Source organism: Panthera uncia, assembly GCF_023721935.1.
Source record: "Panthera uncia isolate 11264 chromosome A3 unlocalized genomic scaffold, Puncia_PCG_1.0 HiC_scaffold_11, whole genome shotgun sequence".
Taxonomy (NCBI): Eukaryota; Metazoa; Chordata; class Mammalia; order Carnivora; family Felidae; genus Panthera; species Panthera uncia.
Window position 1 is genome coordinate 16496951 of NW_026057578.1, and position 22777 is coordinate 16519727.

General features: G+C 40.8%; 1 protein-coding gene across 1 annotated transcript in view; it reads right to left on the reverse strand.

Moving 5' to 3' along the window:
- IFT52 (intraflagellar transport 52) overlaps positions 1-22536 on the reverse strand; it is a 33825-nt gene extending 11289 nt beyond the window's left edge. Inside the window, exons 1-9 of the mRNA XM_049650767.1 lie at positions 22367-22536; positions 20489-20613; positions 19543-19630; positions 15796-15925; positions 15441-15516; positions 14286-14357; positions 8195-8321; positions 5135-5221; positions 2718-2786 (exon numbers count right to left, since the gene is read on the reverse strand). Coding sequence (XP_049506724.1) covers positions 2718-2786; positions 5135-5221; positions 8195-8321; positions 14286-14357; positions 15441-15516; positions 15796-15925; positions 19543-19630; positions 20489-20613; positions 22367-22387 — 795 coding nt within the window. The 5' untranslated portion in view covers positions 22388-22536. The remainder of the gene's footprint in view (positions 1-2717; positions 2787-5134; positions 5222-8194; positions 8322-14285; positions 14358-15440; positions 15517-15795; positions 15926-19542; positions 19631-20488; positions 20614-22366) is intronic.
- Between the last annotated feature and the right edge of the window lie 241 nt (positions 22537-22777).

Sequence of the window (22777 nt, forward strand, 5' to 3'; positions counted from 1 at the left end):
AGATATGTCTGTGTTAGAGGTTTCAACCTGGTAACAGAATGGGGGTTGAAGGTGAGAGCAATAACAAAGGCCCTGACTGTGTCAGAACACGCACAGCAGGAACATCAGTAAGGGCCAAGCATCCCAAAGGTCCTGAGGATGGTTCGCATCTTTGCACAGAGACTTGCTACCAAATCCTAGTTCAGAAAACCATCAAGACCTTAGATGTCCAAACAGAAACATAAGAGTGTTCCCAAGACCACTGGTTTTCATGACTTCCTAGCAGATTTAGAGATTAAAACTTGTCATGTAAATCCTCTTAGCTCTTTACTCAGCTACCATTTCATTAAGTAACATTTGAAACTGAGCTGTTGTCTGGGTTTGAAACCTATTCCAACATAAGATTTTATCTGAAATCATATGAAGTTTGGATTTTCAGAATTTCTTACTTTGCAGCATTACTGGGCCCAGCATTTTACTTGCCAAAGCCTTACAATGCAAAGGACATTTGCACCAGGTCTCATATGCAGAACATACAGGAGACTGCATGATTTTAGAGAAAGGCCTCAACGACCCCATCTTCCTCTGGCTCCCTATTGACACTTCCCTTCTGAACCAGTCCAGTGTCGCGTGCGGTAGACAGTCAACAACAGAGCAGCAGAAAAGCACACGCTCCAGAATCAGCCTAACATGCGCATTAGTTATGGCTGGCCAGGTATCAACCTCAGCAGGGACCTTGAAGAATGTACTTACTTCCATTTCCTCAGCTAGAAAACAGGAATGGCAGAAACTTAGTAAGAGCAGGTGGCCACAAAGACCAGGAGCAGACACAGCATCTCGTAGTGCTGCTTCCCTCGGCCCCCAACGCCCTAACTAGGACTGGCAGCTGCCAAAGATGCTATCCGCTCAAGAGTTGGGTCCTGTGAGATCTGAAAAGTGAATTCCTGACTGTACCCCAATTGTTTTATTTGGGAGGCTTATATCACTTTTCGGGAGAAATTTAAGCAAAACATCCATATACTTCATGTTTCCGTATGAGGGAATGTTTTAGACACGGGGCTCTTCTGTTTCCTAACCCAAGTCCGTTTTGGGGAGGCCACACCCTCAGCTGAGGGAGGAAGCAGGCAGCAGTCCACCATTTCTGACCATATTCTTACCCACTCCCTGCTATCCGCAGCCAGGAAATCACTTTCCTGACACTTCAGAGTTTAAGAAACAGAGACACAATTGTAGAGCAAGTAGACTTTGGGTTTTTGTTTTTTGTTTTAATTTTTTTATTTTTTAAAATAAACATTTTTGGGGTTTTTATTTATTTTGAGAGAGAAAGAAAACACACACTCAAGCACGCGTGGGAGCGAGGGGCAGAGAGAGGGAGAAAGAGAATCCCAAGCAGGCTCCACACTGTCAGCACAGAGCCCAACACAGGGCTCGATCTCACAAACTATGAGATCATGACCTAAACCAAAATCTAGAGTCGGATGCTTAACTGACTAAGTCATCCAGGCGCTCCAGAACAAGCAGACTTTGAATCGAGACCTGGGTTTCAGTTCTGGCTCTGCAAGTGTTTGCTCTTGGGGCATACTGCAATCTTGCAGAATTTCCATTTCCTCATCTCTAAGATGAGAATAAGACCATCTCCTTCCCAGGGCTGTTGTAAGGATTATATAAGATGACTTATGTGGAAGTATATGATACACAGTGCTTGTATATAATAAATACAAGGGTTTAAGAAAGTCTGACAGCCGTATAGCACTTCCTACACCTTTTAATTTAATAAGTAAGTATACATCTATTAATTGAGGTCTCACAATTATCCTGTGAGACAGAGTACAGATATTGGTGTGTCTGTGAGAGATGAGAAAACCAGGACAAGAAAGGGTTAGAAATAGCCTGCTTAATGGGGCGCCTGGGTGGCTCAGTCAGTTGAGCGTCCAACTTCAGCTCAGGTCATGGTCTCGCAGTTTGTGAGTTTGAGCCCTGCGTCGGGCTCTGTGCTGACAGCTTGGAGCCTGGAGCCTGGAGCCTGCTTCGGATTCTGTGTCTCTCCATCTCTAGGCCCCTCCCCTGATCATGCTCTGTGTCTGTCTCTTAATAATAAATAAATGTTAAAAAAATAAATAAAATAAATAAAAAAAGAAAGAAATAGCCTGCTTAAGGTCTGATGGCCAGAATGGAGCAGGATAGAAAAGCAGGTTTCTGGCCCCTATTTCCACGCTGGTCTCACTCTCCATCATCTGATAAATAGTATCCTAAAGGCTTTAGGACTGTTGTTCCTAAAGGCACCAAAATTATAGTTTAAAATTTAAATTCAGATGATGTTTATTCAAAAAAAGGTATTTCTATATCCTTCGTATTTCTGAAAGAAGTATTTCTCTACAAATAATGATCTTGAAAGCTTGGCATATACATATAAAGAGGTTCCCATCTCAATTAATTCTATAATTCACTGATCATTTTTTTATAATGTGGTTTTCATCACCCCAGAAAGCATCACTTCTTTCCATCTGTCTTACAGATAAAGTAAGAGATACATAATCCTTTGGAGCTGGTGCTGGCAGGCTGGACCCATTTGTTCACTTAGAAGGGTTTTTTGTTTGTTTGTTTGTTTTTTAAGTAAGTTCCACGCCAAATGTGAGGCTCGGACTCATGACCTGGAGATCAATAGTCGGATGCTCTTCTGACCAAGCCAGCCAGGTGCCACTCACTTTGAAGTTTTTTAATGATTCACAGACCCCTACCTCTGGGTCCTCAGCATCAATCTGGTTTAAGTGGATGTCTCCTGTCGTGAGCCACTGGAAAACAACATCCTGGATTTAAAAAACAAACACAGAGTTACACTTGGTTATTTGAGAAAACCAAAGCGGGACTACATAACTACATCAATTAAGAAAAAATGATAAAGGGAAAAAGACTATACAGCAGTGATTCAAAAAAAAAGAGTAACCACCATTCCCTTGGTGAAATCATACGAATTCAAAGTTTTCCTCAACCTAATGTCACTTTTACTACTGGAAAGTTATTATTTGTCTTAGGGCACTTTCACCTCTAACCACAGGCCAAAATTTATTAAAACTTGCTCATGATCAATCCCAAAACAACTCCTGTTTAAATGTGCCCATGACAGGGGTACCTGGCCGGCTCAGTCAGAAGAGCATGCAACTCTAGATCTTGGGGTCATGAGTTCGAGTCCCACGTTGGGTATAAAGATTACTTAAAAAAATAAATTAAAAAACTGGGACGCCTCGGTGGCCCAATCAATTGAGCATCCAACTTCAGCTCAGGTCATGATCTCACAGTTGGTGGGTTCGAGCCCCATGTTGGGCTCTCTGCTATCAGTGCAGAACCTGTTTTGGATCCTCTGTTCCTCTCTCTCTCTGCCCTTCCCACAATCATACACTCTCTCTCAAAAATAAATAAACATTTAAAAACAAATAAATAAGGGGCACCTGGGTGGTTCAGTCGGTTGAGCGTCTGACTTTGGCTCAGGTCATGATCTCACGGTTTGTGAGTTTGAGCCCCGTATCGGGCTCACTGCTATCAGTCTGTCAGCACAGAGCCCTCTTTGGATCCTCTGTCCCCTTCTCTCTGCCCCTCCCCCGCTTGTGCTCTCCCCCCCACCAAATTATTTAAATAAATAAATAAATCACTTTAGAAAATAATTTTAAAATTATTTCAAAAAAAAAATGTGCTATAAAGTAGACTGTATCGGGGCGCCTGGGTGGCTCAGTGCGCTGGGCATCTGACTCTTGATTTCAGCTCGAGTCATGGTCTCACAGGGGATCTCATGGGGTCTCAGCTGGGATTGAGCTCCACGTTGGGCTCCATGCTGATGGTGCAGAGCCTGCTTGGCATTCTCTCTCTCCGCCCCTTTCCCACTCATTTTCTCTCTCTCTCACTCTCTCAAAATAAACAAACTTAAAAAAAAAAAGAAAGTGGACTATATCTAGATACCCCTGAAATGTGTCTAGAGACACTAGAATTTCATGTAGATTCCACAGAAACAAGATCTTAATCAATCTCTCAATCCAGTAACAGTCCTTAAGGCTGAAGGAATTTGTTCCATTAAAGAAAAAGTTCAGGGGACCTCCTTCCTCTAGCAAGTGAGTCACCAGAATCACACCAATGTCCAGCTCTGGCACCCACCGTCTGTCATTCTTCACAGGACATGTTTCCACCACACAAAGCTGACAAACAACTGCAATGCCTTTACCTCATTCCCCACATCAACCAGTGACCAGTCCTGTCATAACCCCTCCTGACACCGCTCCTGCCAGCCGGCCCTTCCCCTCATTCTCGCCTTCCCTACCCTCACTCATGTCAGCGTCCCTTGCTGTCTGGCTGACTCTACCAACCTCATAACTGACTCCACCTCCTCTCTCTCACCTGCCACATGTCTGACAGAAGAGTTTTTCTGAAACACAGATCTGACCGTGCTCAAGGCTGCTGGACACTCTACATGGGCTCTCCACAGCTTTCTGCAGAAAGTTCAAGTTCCTGGGCTTTACGTGTGAGGCCCTGGTTGAGCTTACTCCTCACCTCCAGGGTTGGCTCCCACCCCAATTTGGCATGCTTGAAAACATTCACCATATCCTTCCCTTCTCTTTTCTTTTTCTAAAGAGGGAGACAGAGAACACCTGTGAGGGAGGGAGAAGGGCGAGAGAGAAAGAATCCTAAGCCCCATGTTCAGAGGGGAGCCCAATGTGGGGCTTGATCCCATGACCCTGGGATCATGACCCAAGCCGAAATCACTCAACTGACTGAGCTACCCAGATGCTCTTTACCTCATCCTTCTAAACATATGTCTCTGTCTCTCATGCTCTCTCTCAATGTACTATAAACTTTTTCAAAGCAGTGACTATGCCTGACTCAACTTTGTATCCTTAGTGTGAGGAACTGAGCTGAAGAGCTGTTCTCTATTTTGTTACTATCTTTTTTTTTTTTTAAGTTTATTTATTTCTTTTTAGTAATCTCTGCACCCAGTGTGGGGCTCGAACTCACGACCCCAAGATCAGGAGTTCCATGTTCTTCCGACGGAACCAGCCAGGCACCCCTGAAGAGCTGGTTTTAAATGAATAGATGAACTTAGCAGTATTTTTTTTAATGACATGAAAATCATACACATTATACATTAATGTGATGAGAGAGAAGAGCTTACCATGATTTTGCTGTTTTCTTCTTTATCCAAATATTGGTCACTGAACATGTGACAGGAGCCAAGAACTGCCAGCTTCCCCCCCTGGTTCTGTTGATGACAAAGTAGTGTCACATAGATCGTGAAATGCACCCCAAGCATCCTGGTCTCCAACAACTCATCATCAGAATCATGTGAGCAACTGTCTTATATACTAAGTGCCAATTCATATCAGGATTTTAATGGTCTAAAAATATCAACTATGACCACAACTACATTCCCACATGCTTCTCATTTTAGACACTTCCATATCCTTCTATTTGACTTTAACAAAAAAGCAATGTGAACTGGTTCTACAGTATTTTCCCAGTTAACTTGTAAACAAAGATTAGAATTTTAAAGGAAAAAAATATCCAAAAGCAACCTGTAAAGATCTAAAGATATTTTAGAGTACCAAAAGACAGTGTTTAAGATCCAAACGGAACACTAATCCACGAGCAAGAAATATTCATAAAAGAAAGAATCGGTTAATAAGAAAACACTTTAATTAGTGACTTAAAAAAAATCAAAACACAATATTTTTGCTGATCAGATTAATAAATATGAAAAAGATGGCTATCAACAGCGTTGGTCAAGTCTCAGTGAAATAAGTTCTTTCACACATTACTGCTGAAACTGTCAACATATGCAACACAGCAGGTAAGACTCTCCAGACAATTTTACAGTCATAATCACAAAAAGTGAGAAATCCAAATGTTCACCACAGAAGAAGTGGTTAAGAATAACAGAAATCCTCCAGTGGTGAAGTTATAGTGACACAGGGTTTTCAGTGACATGGAAGAATGCTTTTGTCATAACATTAGGTTAAAAAAAAAAACAGTACACCAGACGCTGTACAGTCACCCTAGCGTAAAGCCCATGAAGCAAACCAGCAAACATAAGCCAAAGCAAAATGATCAAGACATCAGTTTTGTAGTGAGAGGCATTCTTTTTTTTTCTATCATGACTGTATTTTCAATTTGTCTACAATGAGCATAAATTACTTTTGTAATGGGAAAAACAGCGCAATGTTCAAACTGCAAAACAAATGAGGTTTTTCTAGCAGCATCAGGGAATTGGCACAGCTGTAAGGTACTATGAAAGAAGGACTCTCAAGAGATACAAATAGACAAATTCTATAAATAAAACAAAATTTGCAAAACGAACTGTGACTTGTACCACATTAAAAGCAAGTGTCTCATAGGAAAAATAACACTATTGCTATAACACAACCATTGAAAACACATCAGTTACTGAGAACAGGAAGTGAATCTGGTGGAAACGCACAGAAAGAATGGGGGAGCGCCGAGTGAACTCTGCTGCGATTTGAACTGACATATGTAACTAAATACAGGAAGAGGAAAGGACTTTCCTTCTTACTACTACCCACAGTTAGGCCTAGAATTTTTCTTTAATATTATTTTTTTTCCCTACCTCCTTTATTTCAAATAGATTACAGATCTTCCTTTAATCCTTTTATTCTGTCCGATGGAGATCCTATGGAGATCCTACCGTTGTTTTCAGCTTCCTTTTCCAGCTTTTGTCTATAATTTGTTCCAATTAAATAAGAGTATATCTACTCAAGGACTGATTTGCTCTTTCGATATTATTGAGTCTATCCTAGTAAAACACCTAGAAAAGATCATGACAAGCTCAAGAAGGCAATGGCCCTGGGCAAGGAGACAGCACTGCTCCCCCACTTCCACTGGTTTATCTCACAAACTTAAAAGTGACAGGCAACATCCTCTCTGAAAGATTGTATTTATAAGGTAGGACTAAACACCTGTTAGGAAAACAGGCTTTAAATAGTTAGGCAATGGGCAGATGATAATCTCATGAGTTCAAGAAGAATCACCACAGTTAGCATAGAACTCTGTATCTAATAGATGCTTCATAAAAATCCACTAATTAAGCCAGGTAGAATCTCTGTGTTAAAAAATAAAAAAATAATTATAGTTCTGGTATTACACTACCAGAGGCCCCTTAAGACAGTGTCTCATTACTTTTGTGCCTACTAAGTGACAGTTTATGTAGACCAATTATTTCCACATCTTAAATCATTTAATACTTTAATTTTAAAGAAATATTTCCAGTTTTTTGGGAGAGAATAACAACCATAATAACTATTTTGAATTTTGTCTAAATATCACTTTCAAACACAGCATAGATATTTATTTACTTTCTAATAAAATGAGGTCAGAGCTTTTAAATATGGAAGGGAAAAATACCTAAATCCCACAAAGAAAAATAGGATATGAGGAACTAAAGAAAAACTGGGAGGTCAGCTGGTGATTGGTAGACAAATAAAAGTGAATTCAGCAAAACACGAATTAAAAGGCAGTGGTGGGGCACCTGGGTGGCTCGGTTGAATGTCTGATTTCGGCTCAGGTCATGATCTCATGGCTTGTGGGTTCAAGACCCCCATCGGGCTCTGTGCTGACAGCTCGGAGCCTGGAGCCTGCTTCAGATTCTGTGTCTCCGTCTCTCTCTGCCCCTCCCCCACTCATGTTCTGTCTCTCTGTTTCTCAAAAATAAATATTAAAAAAAAATTTTTTTAAGGCAGTGGATAAGTGGGGTCGCAATGAGAGGGGCTATGTCCTCTGGGACTACATGCTCCCACATTTTGTGGGGTCTCCAGGATGACAACTAGTCTTCTGACATGTTGCTCTGGGACAAACTAAAATAAAGGCAGCACAATTCTGTGTGTTTTGGTATAGTTTGTTAACTCAACCTTTCCCTGAATGGGTCCTCTTACACTCAGAATGACAGCCTGTAGTTACAGACGGTTATAATATAGACAGCCTCATGCTACAGTGGAATAGCTGTGGATTTAGAATGATAAGAGCTGGGTTTAAGTCTTGACTCCATCGATTATTGGACGATCTGCTATTTCCCCATAAGTAAAGTATAGTTAATTGAAGTACTACCTCACAGGGCTGTTGTAAAGACCAATGAGAAAATACATGAAACCCCTCTGGAAATAGTAGTTTTTATTATTTCAATAATAAAAATAACATATCCACCCATATCTAAGAAAGGCTGTACCTTCGAGTGATAGAAAGCCAGAATGGGTCTGTTCAGCGGGAAACAGACAGAGCCTGTGGACAGAACAGCCACTGCTGGTTTCATGACACTCAACGTGGCACCAAAAGGATAGACAAAGGTGAGAGCCCTGTAAGAAATGAAAGAAATCATCAAAATTTTTTAAAAAATGAATAAAAATTTTTTGAACATAATCTCAGTGCTTCTTGAACAATTCAAAATCAAACACAAAATTAAAAAAAAAAACACGTAAAAAAAATTTTCTCTAAGCTTTAGTTTGTTAACTCAAAAACTGGTATAACTCTAGCTACTGGTTTAATAAAGCATTTAAAAATATATCAATGTAGGGGCGCCTGGGTGGTGCAGTCGGGTAGGCGTCCGACTTCATCCAGGTCACGATCTCACGGTCCGTGAGTTCGAGCCCCGCGTCAGGCTCTGGGCTGATGGCTCGGAGCCTGGAGCCTGTTTCCGATTCTGTGTCTCCCTCTCTCTCTGCCCCTCCCCCATTCATGCTCTGTCTCTCTCTGTCCCAAAAATAAATAAACGTTGAAAAAAAAAAAAAATTAAAAAAAAAAATATCAATGTAAATTAACAACTTCTCATTGTATGTGTAAATGACTGTAACTAGAAGAACTAAAGAAATCCCTATGGAGGAGGAGGAGGAGGAGGAAGAGGAGTCTCATCTAAGAGCTGAACTAGAGCTATAAATGAGCTTGCTCTGTGTGACAATGTCTTCCAGGTAAACATTTTCCTCTTCCTTAGAGATCTGACTGGTGTTATCTCCAGGAATGAGTGGCTGTCATTAGAAGGCTGTGTTACCAGTGAGTACTTATGTGAATAAAGACCTGCTACACAGACCTGCCTTGGAGTCGTTCCCCTACTGTGTCCTAACAAGACCTAAGAGTATCTAGAGTGAATCAGTCTGACTTGAGGCAATGTACTCCTGGAAAGGGTATAGGATGGTGGAGGAGGGGGGGAGGGGCGGGTAAGGGTGGGATGCAGACCCTGCAGTATGGACAACCCCTGCAGGAGGGGTTAAGGTTTTACTGAAAGTAAGATGGAGCTCTGCAAAGGTAGTTATTTGAAGGAAGTGCTCTCAGAATGGAGAGCAACAGGAATCTTATAACAAAGCATAAAGTTAGAAATCGGCAGGGGGTGGGGGGAAGCACCCATGAAGAGCTCCCTATAAAGATAATGTTAATTTTCCTTTCTCTTAGACCAAGCTAAAAGAATTTTCTTTTTAGCTTAAGTTCACAATGATTTCCTGCTAGTGTTAAGTCTTCCCCTCCCTTCAGTCAAGTCTCACCTATCCCTTTGACTTCTGTGTCATATTGTGGGTGAGAAGTGGCACCTGCCCCACATTCTCCATTCTCCCCTTTTCATCCCTACCCAAGCAGTAGCCCAGGGAAGGGGACCATAGGCCATGAATCCTAGGCCAGAAGCAGAAATAAATGAACAGTTGCCGGGGCGCCTGGGTGGCTCAGTCGGTTAAGCGTCCGACTTCAGCTCAGGTCACGATCTCGCGGTCCGTGAGTTCGAGCCCCGCGTCGGGCTCTGGGCTGACGGCTCAGAGCCTGGAGACTGCTTCCGATTCTGTGTCTCCCTCTCTCTCTGTCCCTCCTCCACTCATGCTCTGTCTCTCTATGTCTCAAAAATAAATAAACGTTAAAAAAAAAAAAATGAATAGCTGCCATGCAGGAAGAAAAGGGATGTGGGGAAAATGGTTACATGGATGTCGGTGCATATCCTTGCCCCACACTTTCCCCAAACGCACTCTAAGGAGATGATTCGCAAGGAGGAAGGGAGAACGGACACTTGAGTCATATGATGAAAACTGTCAGCTATTATTTATACTCCTCTATTTCTTTTATTATTACTAAGAAATCAATCAGACTGACATTTTGATAAGACTTTGAACATAAGGCTATACACCCATGCAAAAAACAAAAACAGGACTTTTCCAAACCACACACGAATGAGTAAGATTAGCAGACTGAATAACTGGGAAAGTGTATTCCCAACTTTAAATGTAAGGCCTTAGGGCCTTATATGTAGAGGTCCTAAGGTGGGAATGAACGTAGTGTATTTAAGGAATTGAAACAAAGCCGGTGAGGCTACGGCTGAGAGAAGGGAAAAGGGACATGATAGAATATGGGCAAAATGAGAACCTGAGACTCCAATAGGTCAAGATATCTCCAAACATAAAGCACAACTAGTTCTCCACATTTCAAAGCCTGCCCAGAAAGTGCTGCTTCCAGGATGACCCAGAAAATAACCAACCAGCCCTCTGCCCTTCACAACTGAGGACATAATAATGCAACAGCAGGTAAGATACTATGTCATGTGCCTTACCAAGCACTTCTACAAGTATGGCCTCACTAGATTTTCCCAACAACTTTGTAAGATTCATATTGTCTCCATTACACAGACATGGGAACAGAAGCTAAGAGTAACTTGCCTGGGTCACCTTGCAAGTAAGACACAAAAATAAAAATTTTTACCTCCAAGTCCAAGTGCTTTTACCTACACCAACTGGATAAGCTGACACAAAGCTTAAGAATTAGATTATGATCCGGACACCTGGGTGGCTCAGTCAGTTGAGGATCTGACTTTGGCTTAGGTCGTGATCTCACAGTTTGTGAGTTTGAGCCCCGCATCGGGGCTAGCTGTTGTCAGTCTGTCAATGCAGAGCCCACTTCAGATCTTCTGTCTCCCCCTCTCTCTCTGCCCCTCCCCTGCACAGTGAAGGAAACAATCAGCAAAACTAAAAGCCAATGGAATGGGAGAAGATATTTGCAAACGACATGTCAGATAAAAGGTTACTATCCAAAATCTATAAACTCAACACCCAAAAAACAAATAATCCAGTAGAGAAATGGGCAAAAGACATGAATAGACACTTTTCCAATGAAGACATCCAGATGGCTAACAGACACATGAAAAGATGCTCAACATCACTCATCATCAGGGAAATACAAATCAAAACCACAATGAGAGACCACCTCACACCTGTCAGGATGGCTAACATTAACAAGTCAGGCAACAACAGATGTTGGCGAGGATGTGGAGAAAGAGGATCTCTTTTGCACTGCTGGTGGGAATGCAAACTGGTGCAGCCACTCTGGAAAACAGTATGCAGGTTCCTCAAAAAATTAAAAATAGAACTACCCTACAACCCAGCAATTGCACTACTAGGTATTTATCCAAAGTATACAGGCGTGCTGTTTCGAAGGGACACAGGCACCACAATGTTTATAGTAGCACTACTGACAATAGCCAAAGTACAGAAAGAGCCCAAATGTCTGTCGGCTGATGAATGCATAAAGATATGGTAAGTATATACAATGGAATATTACTCGACAATATAAAAGAATGAGATCTTGCCATTTGCAACAACATGGATGGAACCAGAGTATATTACGCTAAATGAAATTGGTCAGTCAGAGAAAGACAAATATCATATGACTTAACTCGTATGTGGAATTTAAGACACAAAACAGATGAACATAGGGGCGCCTGGGTGGCTCAGTCGGTTAAGTGTCTGACTTCAGCTCAGGTCATGATCTCACGGTTCGTGAGTTTGAGCCCCGTGTTGGGCTCTGTGCTGACAGCTCAGAGCCTGGAGCCTGCTTCAGATTCTGTATCTTCCTCTCTGTCTGCCCCTCTCCCACTCATGCTCTGTCTCTCTCACTCTCAAAAATAAATAAACATTTAAAAAAAAAATTAAAAAAAGAAAAAAAACACATGAGCATAAAGGAAGGGAAGCAAAAATAATATAAAAACAGGGAGGGGGACAAAACATAAGAGACTCTTAAATACAGAGAACAAACTGAGGGTTGCTAGAGGGATTTTGGGTGGGGGGACAGGCTAAATGGGCAAGGGGCATTAAGGAGGATACTTGTTAGGATGAGCACTGGGTGTTATATGTAGGTGATGAATTACTGGATTCTACTCCTGAATTTATTGTACTATATGTTAACTAACTTGGACATAAGTTTTAAAAAATTAGATTATGGTTCTTGAATATCAATAATATTAACTCTATGATATATATTGCCATACGTTTTTCCCCTTTACTTTACCTTGGTTTTATCCTAAGAAAGATCTTCCCTACTCTAAGATTATAAAATATTCGCCCATACTTTTTTTGTAGTACTTTTATGGTTTTATATTTTTAACATTTAAACTTTTTTTTTTTTTTTTTCAACGTTTATTTATTTTTGGGACAGAGAGAGACAGAGCATGAATGGGAGAGGGACAGAGAGAGAGGGAGACACAGAATCGGAAACAGGCTCCAGGCTCTGAGCCATCAGCCCAGAGCCTGACGCGGGGCTCAAACTCACGGACCGTGAGATCGTGACCTGGCTGAAGTCGGACGCTTAACCGACTGCGCCACCCAGGCGCCCCAACATTTAAACTTTTAATCCATCTGAAATATATGAGTGTGTTGTGAAAATGGAAATATTTTGTCAAATGGTTACCCACAATTGTGCTATCCATTCTCCAATAGTTTGTAACGTCACTTTTACTATAAACTAATAATTCCCACCTCTCATATATATTGAGTCTGATTCTAATTTATTTATTTTTCACTATTTCTGTGTTAGTACCACATTATTTTAATCACTAGAGTTTTATAATATGCTTTAAGTCCATAAAATGTTCAAGTCCTATGGGGTGAAATAACTCAAAATAGAAAGGTAAACTGGAAAAAATATCTGCAACACAGGGAAGTCTTATAAATGCATAAGAAAAGACAAACCATCACAATAAAAATGGGCATAAAGTAGTGAAGAGGAAATTCACAGAAGAAATGCAATCAGCCAAAAGATTTTAAAGGTGATCCTACTCAGTAATAATCAAAGAAATGCAAATTAAAAGAAAGAGATATCACCTTCACTAGAATACTGCAAGCTGGCAAGAGAGGAAAAAGGAGTACGTTCATAGGGACAATAAGTGCTATAGACTACCTGGAGGGCAATTTACCGAAGTATCACATTTGGCAATGCATCAACTGGAAAACCCTTGACCCAGAGGTTCTAATGCTATGAATCTAGCCTTACTAAAATATCTGTATAAGTGCACAAAAATTGTACATACAAAGACATTCACCAAGTGCTTCATTTATAGTAACAAATATAAAATTCTGTTTGTAATATCAACATGGAGCAGAAGTTCAGAGTACAGGCCATGGAGCAGAAGTTTAAAACTAAGTTCTGACACTTATTAGTCAAGTGAGCTTGGGCAATTAACCTCTCTGGTATCTCGTCTATAATCTTAGTGTGTTGTTGTGATGATTAGAAAGAGGTAAAAATTCCTGTCACAGAGTAAGTGTTCAATAAACGTTAGGTTTAACTATTAAAACAAAATATCACCAGGGCTCCTGACTGGCTCAGTCAAAAGAGCATGCAACTCTTGATCTTAGGGTCATGAGTTCAAGCCCCACGTTGGGGGTAGAGATTAAGTAAAAACTTTAAAATAAATAAATGAATACATAAATACATAAAGCAAAATGTCATAAATGACCTAAATGTTCAATAATAGGAGATTGGTTAGATAACTTAGAATAACTCAAATTTAATCTAGTCATTAAAAGGATATGGTACCTATCTGTATTTTTATATATGAAAAAAATCTAGAAATCTAAATACCATAGTATTAAGAATAATTGTCTTGGGGCGCCTGGGTGGCTCAGTCGGTTGAGCGTCCGACTTCAGCTCAGGTCACGATCTCGCAGTTTGTGAGTTCGAGCCCCGCATCGGGCTCTGTGCTGACAGCTCGGAGCCTAGTGCCTGCTTCGGATTCTGTGTCTCCCTCTCTCTCTGCCCCTCCCCCACCCACACTCTGTCTCTCTCTCCTTCAAAAATAAATAAACATTTAAAAAAAAGTAAAAAAAAAAGAATAATTATCTTTGGGGAAAGGAGCATACATTTACAGTGGAGGGCTTCTATTTTCTTCCTTTGAACTATTCACAATGTTTTTTTTGGTAAGAATGACTTTTGTAATCAGAAATGAAAACTCTTCACTTTGAAAAAGAAAACTCTTTAAAATGATAAATACATCCTCTTTAGGTAGCCTCAGAAAACACACTCACTGGGCATTGTTTCCACTGCTCTCCTCATCAATGATTCCAGGCACAGCCTTCCCTGCAGCTCGGCTGATTTCCCTTGAAGAAAAAAAATCTAGTAAACAAAATATTTTTAGAATTTCACACCCCATTCATTAATAATAAGTATGAATGAACTGCAAGCATTTTTCAGACTTGTTCAAAATGTAATTCTTGAAACTTAAATAAAGGTACATCTATACACCTACACCACTTTGTGTAGCTTGCAAAAGTTAACATTAAAATATGAGGATCAGTTCTTTCTTGACTCCTGAGGGAAGGATCAATATACTAGACCACATTCTAGACTAGACCCACATTCTAGTCCTATATTCTAGACTCCATATCATCAGACTCAGCAGAGTGCCTGGCATGTAGTGAATTCAAGCGTGGAATGAAAATTTTTGAATATAGGGAAAAGCTCACAGAGGCCACCTGATGGTGTTCCTCTCATGCATTCATTTCCCACTTCGCCAAAGCCCCTAATTTATCCTCTAAGATCCAGTAAATCAGAAAAAAAATTAACTTCATCCCAGGCTCCAGGGGTAGAGAATATGACCTCGCCATACCATCAGGGTATTCTATGTCTCCTGCCACAGTGACCAGTTCAGGATGGGCATGTGGCCTAGGCCAGCTCCACCAGAGCAAACTGCAGGACTACTCTTGCTGGGAACGCTGTGACCAAGACAGGCTCTCATGATGTGGCGTGCAGATATAAATTTGGGAACTGCTAAAACTATTGAGCCCACACACAAAGGAGAGCAACGCCAAGAGAACTGGAGAGCAATGGAACTGGAGCCCGACAACATCATGAATTTTCAATCCACACCCTAACCCTGCCCTATTTCTGGGCTTTTCAATGACATGAATCAGTAAAGTCTCTTTATTGTTTAATCCCATTTGAATAGGGTTTTCTGTGCTTATAGCTGAGTGCATTAACTGACAAAAAGGTGAATGTGGAATAAGGTTTCAAAAGATGGGAGGAATGTAACTTGAGGAATGAGAAGTAATACAATAAAATAAATTACAATATAGTGAAATAAAACAAAAAGGCAAGAAAGGGCCAGCGAAAAGAATGTGTGAGAAGAGAGGAGAGAAGATAGGAATTATTTGTAAAAACATTTCTGCTTTCAACATGCTTACCTATTCAAGACTCCATTGGAAACCAGAGCTTCTTTAGGATGGAAATACTTATAATATACATTTCTAACCACAGCATCTTTAAAGGGCAAAGAGAGGAAGTTGCACCTTAATTAGAAATAGGTTTGATATCAGATGAATACAAACTTGACCTGTAAGAAACCCTGGAACTCTGTTGCAATTCCTCCCACTTTATAAATGGAAAAAGCCCCAGAAGCCTCAGACCGCCACTGAGATCAGAATGCCGGACCATGCACCCTCAGCCCAGGGCTCTTCCCATTGTACTATTAGGTCCAGAGGACTACAGTATGTATAATAAATAGGAAACGGCTACCTCTACTAAAATGATAATAATTACCATTATTAATCATGATTCCATATTCTTCCAGGAGAAAGTTAATATTGGTGTCGTATCTGGATTCCCCACCCTCTCCTAGCATCACAAGGATATCACCACCACCATCAAGGTATTTCTTCAGGACTTCAAACTACATAAAAGAAAAAAAAAATCTATGAATATACCCCAAAGACTTCTGTCCAAAGTACTATGAAGAAAAATAAATAAATCTATGAGGCACTTAAATATAAACATCTGTAAGATATATAAAATTTACTCTCTATGTAGGATTTCAAGCTTGTTTTTAAGTACAAAGTTCCAAAATACTCAAACTGAATTGACATTTTCCACACTGACTATCTGGAAAGCAAACTCAAAGTGGAAAGTATTAGCTAAAAGAAGCTCACAGGTCATTGAGCAGCATCCCCGGTCTCAATCTACCAGATGCCAATTGCACCTACCCTCTCCTGCCAACAACCAACAAGGTCTTCAGACATGGCCAAATGTCCCCTGGGGCCAGGGGAGAGTGTGTAGAAAAAAATCACCCAAGGTTGAACACTATCGCTCCAGACCATACCTTGCCCTGCCAGCCACGGACTCAGGATGAGAGTATTGTACACCACCCCCAGGGAGCAATTCTGGTCAAGTCACTGACTAATCAAGCCCTAGTGAGAAATGCATGGCATCTGCTTATCTTCTAGGAAGCTCTCTCTTGTTTTCACAAAGCTAGAGAAGGGAGAAAAATCTAGGGCTGACCTTGCTGACCCAGCCTGAGAAAACCTGGGGTGAGTGGTCTAGACCAATAGTCCCTCAACTTTCCTCAAGCACCCCAACAGCAAATAATGTGAAAAGTAAAGTATGTATATTTATATAATTATAGAACATCCTCCCAAAAAGGAAAAATGTGAAGGATAATAAAGATATGACAAATATCATTTCCCCCTGGCACCTCAGTGATTGATCACACACATCCCACTTTGGAAACCACTGGCCCAGCCCAGCTTTGCTACAGACAAACCTTTGTGCTCTTGCACACTCCCTGGATTTCCTTCTCTCTCCCAGCCCCCCAAATATAGAAGACATAGTGCAACAGTTAACATCACCAAGGGGGCTTGCTCCCAAATGAGACATAATTTCACAGATCCTGAACTCTGCACAAGACTGTGCCCTTCATGGGGATCCTACATACCTATTTAGCCTTTGTTTCAAAATGTGGAATATCAAGAGGTGCTCTAATGTATGTATGCTCAAGCAGTAACAAACTGATATTCTTCTAGTGTTTATACACCAAAACATTGACAATTTGAAGTACACATGTTCTTTTATAACTCATTTTTTTTAACTACATTACAGTTGAGACACTTTTTTCAATGGTGGTGGGTTATATTACCTGGGCTTTTCAATTCAGAATAATAAAGGTGTATGTAAGTGATGAATCACTGAATTCTACTCCTAAAACCAATGTTGCACTGCATGTTAACTAAAATTTAAATTAAAAATAAAATAAAATAAAAAAGTTAAAAGTGCTTCTGCCTTTCCTTCCTACCTCGTTCCACCTCTAAAGTGAAGGCAAGGTGCCAGGAACTGGTCTGGTGTGAGAACATTTTATTAGGCTAAATATGCCTCTCAAGGAATTCTATCATTTGGAAGCCACTGCCTTCCATCTCTAAGAGCTCGAAGTAAGGTTTGACCTAGTGCCTGTTCCCTCTTGGGGAAAGGACCAGGCACCTATCTCTGACCCTCTTTCCAGATGCCCTGGCTTTCCTGACACTGCCTGCTCCTCAGCAAAACCTCCTCACGTCTCTTTGTCTTCACTAGCTGGAGAAGGGAAGTTGGGGGGGGGGGGGGGGGAGTCGGGGAGGAGGAGAAGGGAGGTAGCGTGTAGCGTGAGGCCACTCCAAATCAACGGGGAATATGGAATATAGTATTCCTTTGCAGGCCACTGCACACTGTGTGTACATTTCCCTCAGGCTCTCACTGGGTGGGGGCAGCTGGCCACCTCCATGCTCCTAATAGGAATTCCTGTTCCTTCTCTCAATGAACCTGATCAGTTATGTCTCTTCTCAGGTGACAAGGTGGCCTTGCAGTTGGGTCAACAAACAAAAGAACAGAAATGCTTCCCTGTGGACCTCCTCCCTATGTCCCCATCCAAAGTCAGAGCAGAAGACTGGACCACACCGGTGCCACCCTGCCACCACCTCCCTACTCCCCACAACCCTCCCTGAGCACCAAAGCACTTTCACATCTCTGTGAGAAAGGCTCTTGCTGTGTTCTGGGGTTTCTGTTTAGTTGTGGTAAAATACACATAACATAAAATTTACCGTCTTAACTATTAAGTAGTGTTAAGTAGTGTTAAGCACATTCACATTATTTGCAACCATCACCACAATCCATCCCTAAAACTCTTTTCATCTTGCAAAACCAAAGCTCAAGACCCATTAAACAACTCCCCATTTCCCCCTCCTCGAACACTGGCTACCTCGATTTTTTTTTCTTTTAGTTTATTTATTTAAATTCAAGTTAGTTAACATACACTGTAGTACTGGTTTCAGAAGTAGAACCCAGTGATTCATCATTTACATATAACACCCAGTGCTCATCCCAGCAAGTGGCCTCCTTAAAGCCCATCACCCATTTAGCTCATCTCCCCACCCACCTCCCTCCAACAACCCTCACAGTTTGTTCTCTATCCTTAAGAGTCTCTTATGGTTTGTTTCTCTGTTTTTATCTTATTATTCCTTCCCTTCCCCTATGTTCATCTGTTTTGTTTCTTAAATTCCACATATGAATGAAATCATAGGATATTTGTCTTTCTCTGACTTATTTCCCTTAGCATAATACACTCTAGTTCTATAGAGACTGAAGATGACAGAAAGAAATGGAAAAAACATTCCATGTACATGGATTGGAAGAACAAAGACTGTTAAGATGTCTATACTACCCAAAGCAATGTACACATTCAATGCAATCTCTATCAAAATACCACAATTCTAACTTTATATGAATTTGACTACTCTAGATATGTCGTATAAATGGCATCATACAGTACTAGTCTTTTTGTAACTGGCTTATTTCACTTAGCCTAACATCCTCAATATTCACCCATGGTGTAGCATGTATCAGAATTGCCTCTCTTTTTAAGGCTGAATAGTAATTTATCACATGTATGCCACATTTTGTTTATCCATTCATCTGTTGGTAGACTTAGGTTGCTTCTGCCTGTTGGCTATTGTGAACAATGCTGCTTTAGACATGAATGTACAAATAGCTCTTTGAGATTCTGCTTTCAATTTTTTTGGATATATATCTAGAAGTAGGATTGCTGGATCATATGGTAATTCTATTTTTAATTGTTGAGGCACTGCCATGCTGTTTTCCATAATGGCTGTGCCATTTTACCTTTTCATCAACAGTGCACATGGGTTCCAATTTCTCTACATTTTTACCAATACTTGTGTTCTGGGTTTTACGTTTATCTTTGTCTACTCTATGAAATAGAATTAAAAACAGCTTAAATTTAAAAGGAATTTTCCTATTTTCAAATGTGGCAAACAAGTATGGCTAGTATTTAATTAGTCTCAACTATGTGTCTGGCACTTTATATGCATTATCTCAGTTAATGATCACAACAACTCCACGATGAAAAAAGAGATGAAAGTGATTACCTTAAGGTGATACAGTGTATGGTGAAGTGGGATTCATATCCGGAATTTCAGAGCTCATCTGCCAACCATCTCATTGTATTTCTTCTTTTTGGATATTACTTACCTCAGCTGCAGTAAATTTTTCCCTTGGCCCAGCTGTAATCCACAGTTTCACCCCAATTAGCTTCTCAGATGTGATTTCATCTTTTAAACTAGAAATAGGATTTTTAAAGTGTTAGATCCATAATTTAAAGCAATTTATGAATTACTCTAGCCTCTAGACTGTATGGAACCAGAGGCCACAGAGGCCCAGAGATGAAGGGATTTAGAGGTATCAGGTACAGCCTCTCTCCCAAAGTGAGAATCCCCTCTACAGGCTTGTCTGAGATCAGCCTCTGCTCAAATACTTCCCCTAGGCCAAGATGCCCAAATTAAACATACAAGAGTATAAAGAGTCCTCCAACTACTAATTCAATCAACTCTACATTAGTTTGTATAATTACATAGCCTTACCCATTAAGAAAAACCATTTACACACACAACAAAGGCAGAGAGGAATTCTCATCTTTCCTTTCCCTAAACTGAAGTATTGCCCGAAGTTAAAATATGGAGAAAGCCTCTAACCTCTTAAAAAGTTGTGTATGTATAATTAGAATAATTATTTGATTTGTGATTTGGGGGACAACTTAATATACTAATTGCCAACTTTAAAAAACTACGTTTTTATAATAATTTTACTTTTTTTTTTTTTTTTGAGAGGCAGCGAGCAAGCAGAGGAGAGGGGCAGAGGGAGAGAGAGAACCTCAAGTAGATTCCACGCTCAGTGAGGGGCCCAACGTAGGGCTCAATCCCATGACCCTGGGGTCATGACTGGAGTCGAAATCAGGAGTCGGATGCTCAACCAACTGAGCCACCCACGCGCCTCTATAATCAATTTATTTACTTCTGAATGTTCTTCATATTGAATTTCTCCTGCCTAAACAACCTCTTACATAAGAAAGTAAAGACTTTCCAATATTACCAGCAGGCTATTGTCATCACTTAGAAAGGAAAACAATATATATGGTCACCTCTGAATCTTCCAATTACTCCGAAGTCTTTTCTGCATGAATTTATAGCCATTGTTGGTGGTAAATACTTCTTTTTTGTACGCATTGAAAAGAATGGTGCTCCGAAGCTCTTTCTCCATGGTTACCTTATGGAAAAAAGAAGAGATCAGAAAAAATGAAACAATAAACAATATTCCAAAAGACCATAAATGGAAAAAATAGTCTTCTTCTAATTTATCAAGAGAGGAAATACAGCTGCAACCTAGTTACCAAATCCCTACAATTCTCAAAGATTGAGAGTGAAATGCATACTCACAGCCGCAGAAACCTGAGGCTATCTCTGGCTTTTGCTTCCTGTCTCTGGCCCTGGCCTTCCCACCAGCCTATTCTCAGGACCCTGCCCTGCCATCACCCTACCTTTATGCCCTGAGACCATGATGCCCACCTGATTTCTGACTGCTAACTACTGTTAAGTGTGGGGTATAGCCCTTCAGATTCTTTATTTTTTAATGTTTATTTATTTATTTTGAGAGAAAAAGAGAGCATGAGGGAGGGAGGGGCAGAGAGAAAGGGAGAGAGAATCCCAAACAGGCTCCAAACTGCAGGGCCCCATGTGGGGCTTGAATTCACTAACCATGAGATCATTATCTGTGCCGAAATCAAGAGCTGGACGCTTAACTGACTGAGCCACCCACGCGCCCCTGGTTTAATATTTTTCTAACTGACATTAATTACTTTCATAGATTTACCTGTCTTTAGACTTAGCTTCTAGTAGCTTTTTTGGTTTGGCTTGGTGGAATTTTGGAAGCCAAACAGAGGTTTTAAATTTTTTAGAGTCAATAGTATTTATCTTTTCCTTTCTTGCTTTTGGATTACATGACATATTTAGAAATTTTTTTTTTTTGCTGTGCTAACTTTACAAATACAATGCTTTCTTCCAGTACTTTGTTATGTGGTTAAGTTAAATTTGGTCTGTTTGGAATTTATCTGGGTGATCAAAATAAGCTTCATTACTGTTTTTTTTTTTTAATTACAATAAAGCTGCCTGACATCAACCCATCTTCTTAATGCTGATTTGAAATACCCCTTGACTACATAATAAATCTCTAGAAGTATTTGTATTTGGATCTATTCTGAATTCCATTATTTTCTATCTGCATGTAAGTTCCTGCTCATTTCTATACTATTTTAATTATTATAACTTTATAATATGTTATAATATCTGGTGGTGCTGGAGAACTAATCCTCACTAACTTTTTAGAATTTTCCTGGCTAGTCTCATATTTTTTCTTCCAATTGAACTTTAAAATCATTTTGTAAGCTCAACAAAAACAAACCTCATGATTACAGCACCACTATCTTTTCATGTTCCAACCATCCTTGTACACTATTGTTTTCCCAATGTGTACATACAATACCCTATCCAGCCTTTCTCAGTTAACTAAAAGAAAAGTCTCCATGGTTAGGATAGTGGCTGCATGATCTAGTGCATGATTATGCCCTAATGAACTCCACCACTGCTTTCATGAACATCTTTTCAATTATTTCGCCTTCACAAACCCTATTGGAATTTATACACGTCTGTCTTTGCCGTTATTTCTGCTGTAGGACAAATTCCCAACAATTTCCTAGGATTCCTAGGAAAACGGGATGAGACAATGCTCTCTGATACTCAGCAAGAGAACTAAACAGCCCAGCCACAGGCAACGGAGATTCGAATGCAGTCCGAAGTTCGGGATCCGGGCCTGTATCTGCGGCCTCAGTTTACTTTATCTCATAAGACCTCGATTTTCCACAAGACTGGTCCAGAGGCCCCAGGAACAGGCCGGCGAGGCCCCCGCCAGCTCCCAGGACGCTACAACGGCCATGCCGGTCCATCACAGTCGGAGCCCTTCTTACCTGAGGCCCAGTGACCACCATCTTCACCTGACACCGCCCAGCATCCTGCGGCCAGGTATCCAAGGCCGCTTAGCAACGGCGTAGGCGAGGCAGCGCGCTGGGGAGGCGTGCACTGCGGCGTGGACCTACCTCCGAACCAACGTGATGACGATAGAACGGAAGACGCCATTTCGCCTTGAGCGTCACGGGGCTGGAGGTCAGGGGGCGGAGCTAATGTGGGGCTGTACCATTACATTGGTTGAGGGGTAAACCCACACAGAACGTGAATTAACTTTAGGCCAAAAATAAACCCATCTCGTTTCGTACTTTAATATCAAGTATTATTGGAGACTGATCCAAGTAGTAGGACCCTGGGGCCCAAACTTCGCTCCACCCTGAGGGAGGAAAGTGAAGGCTTCCGGCGGTGGCGGG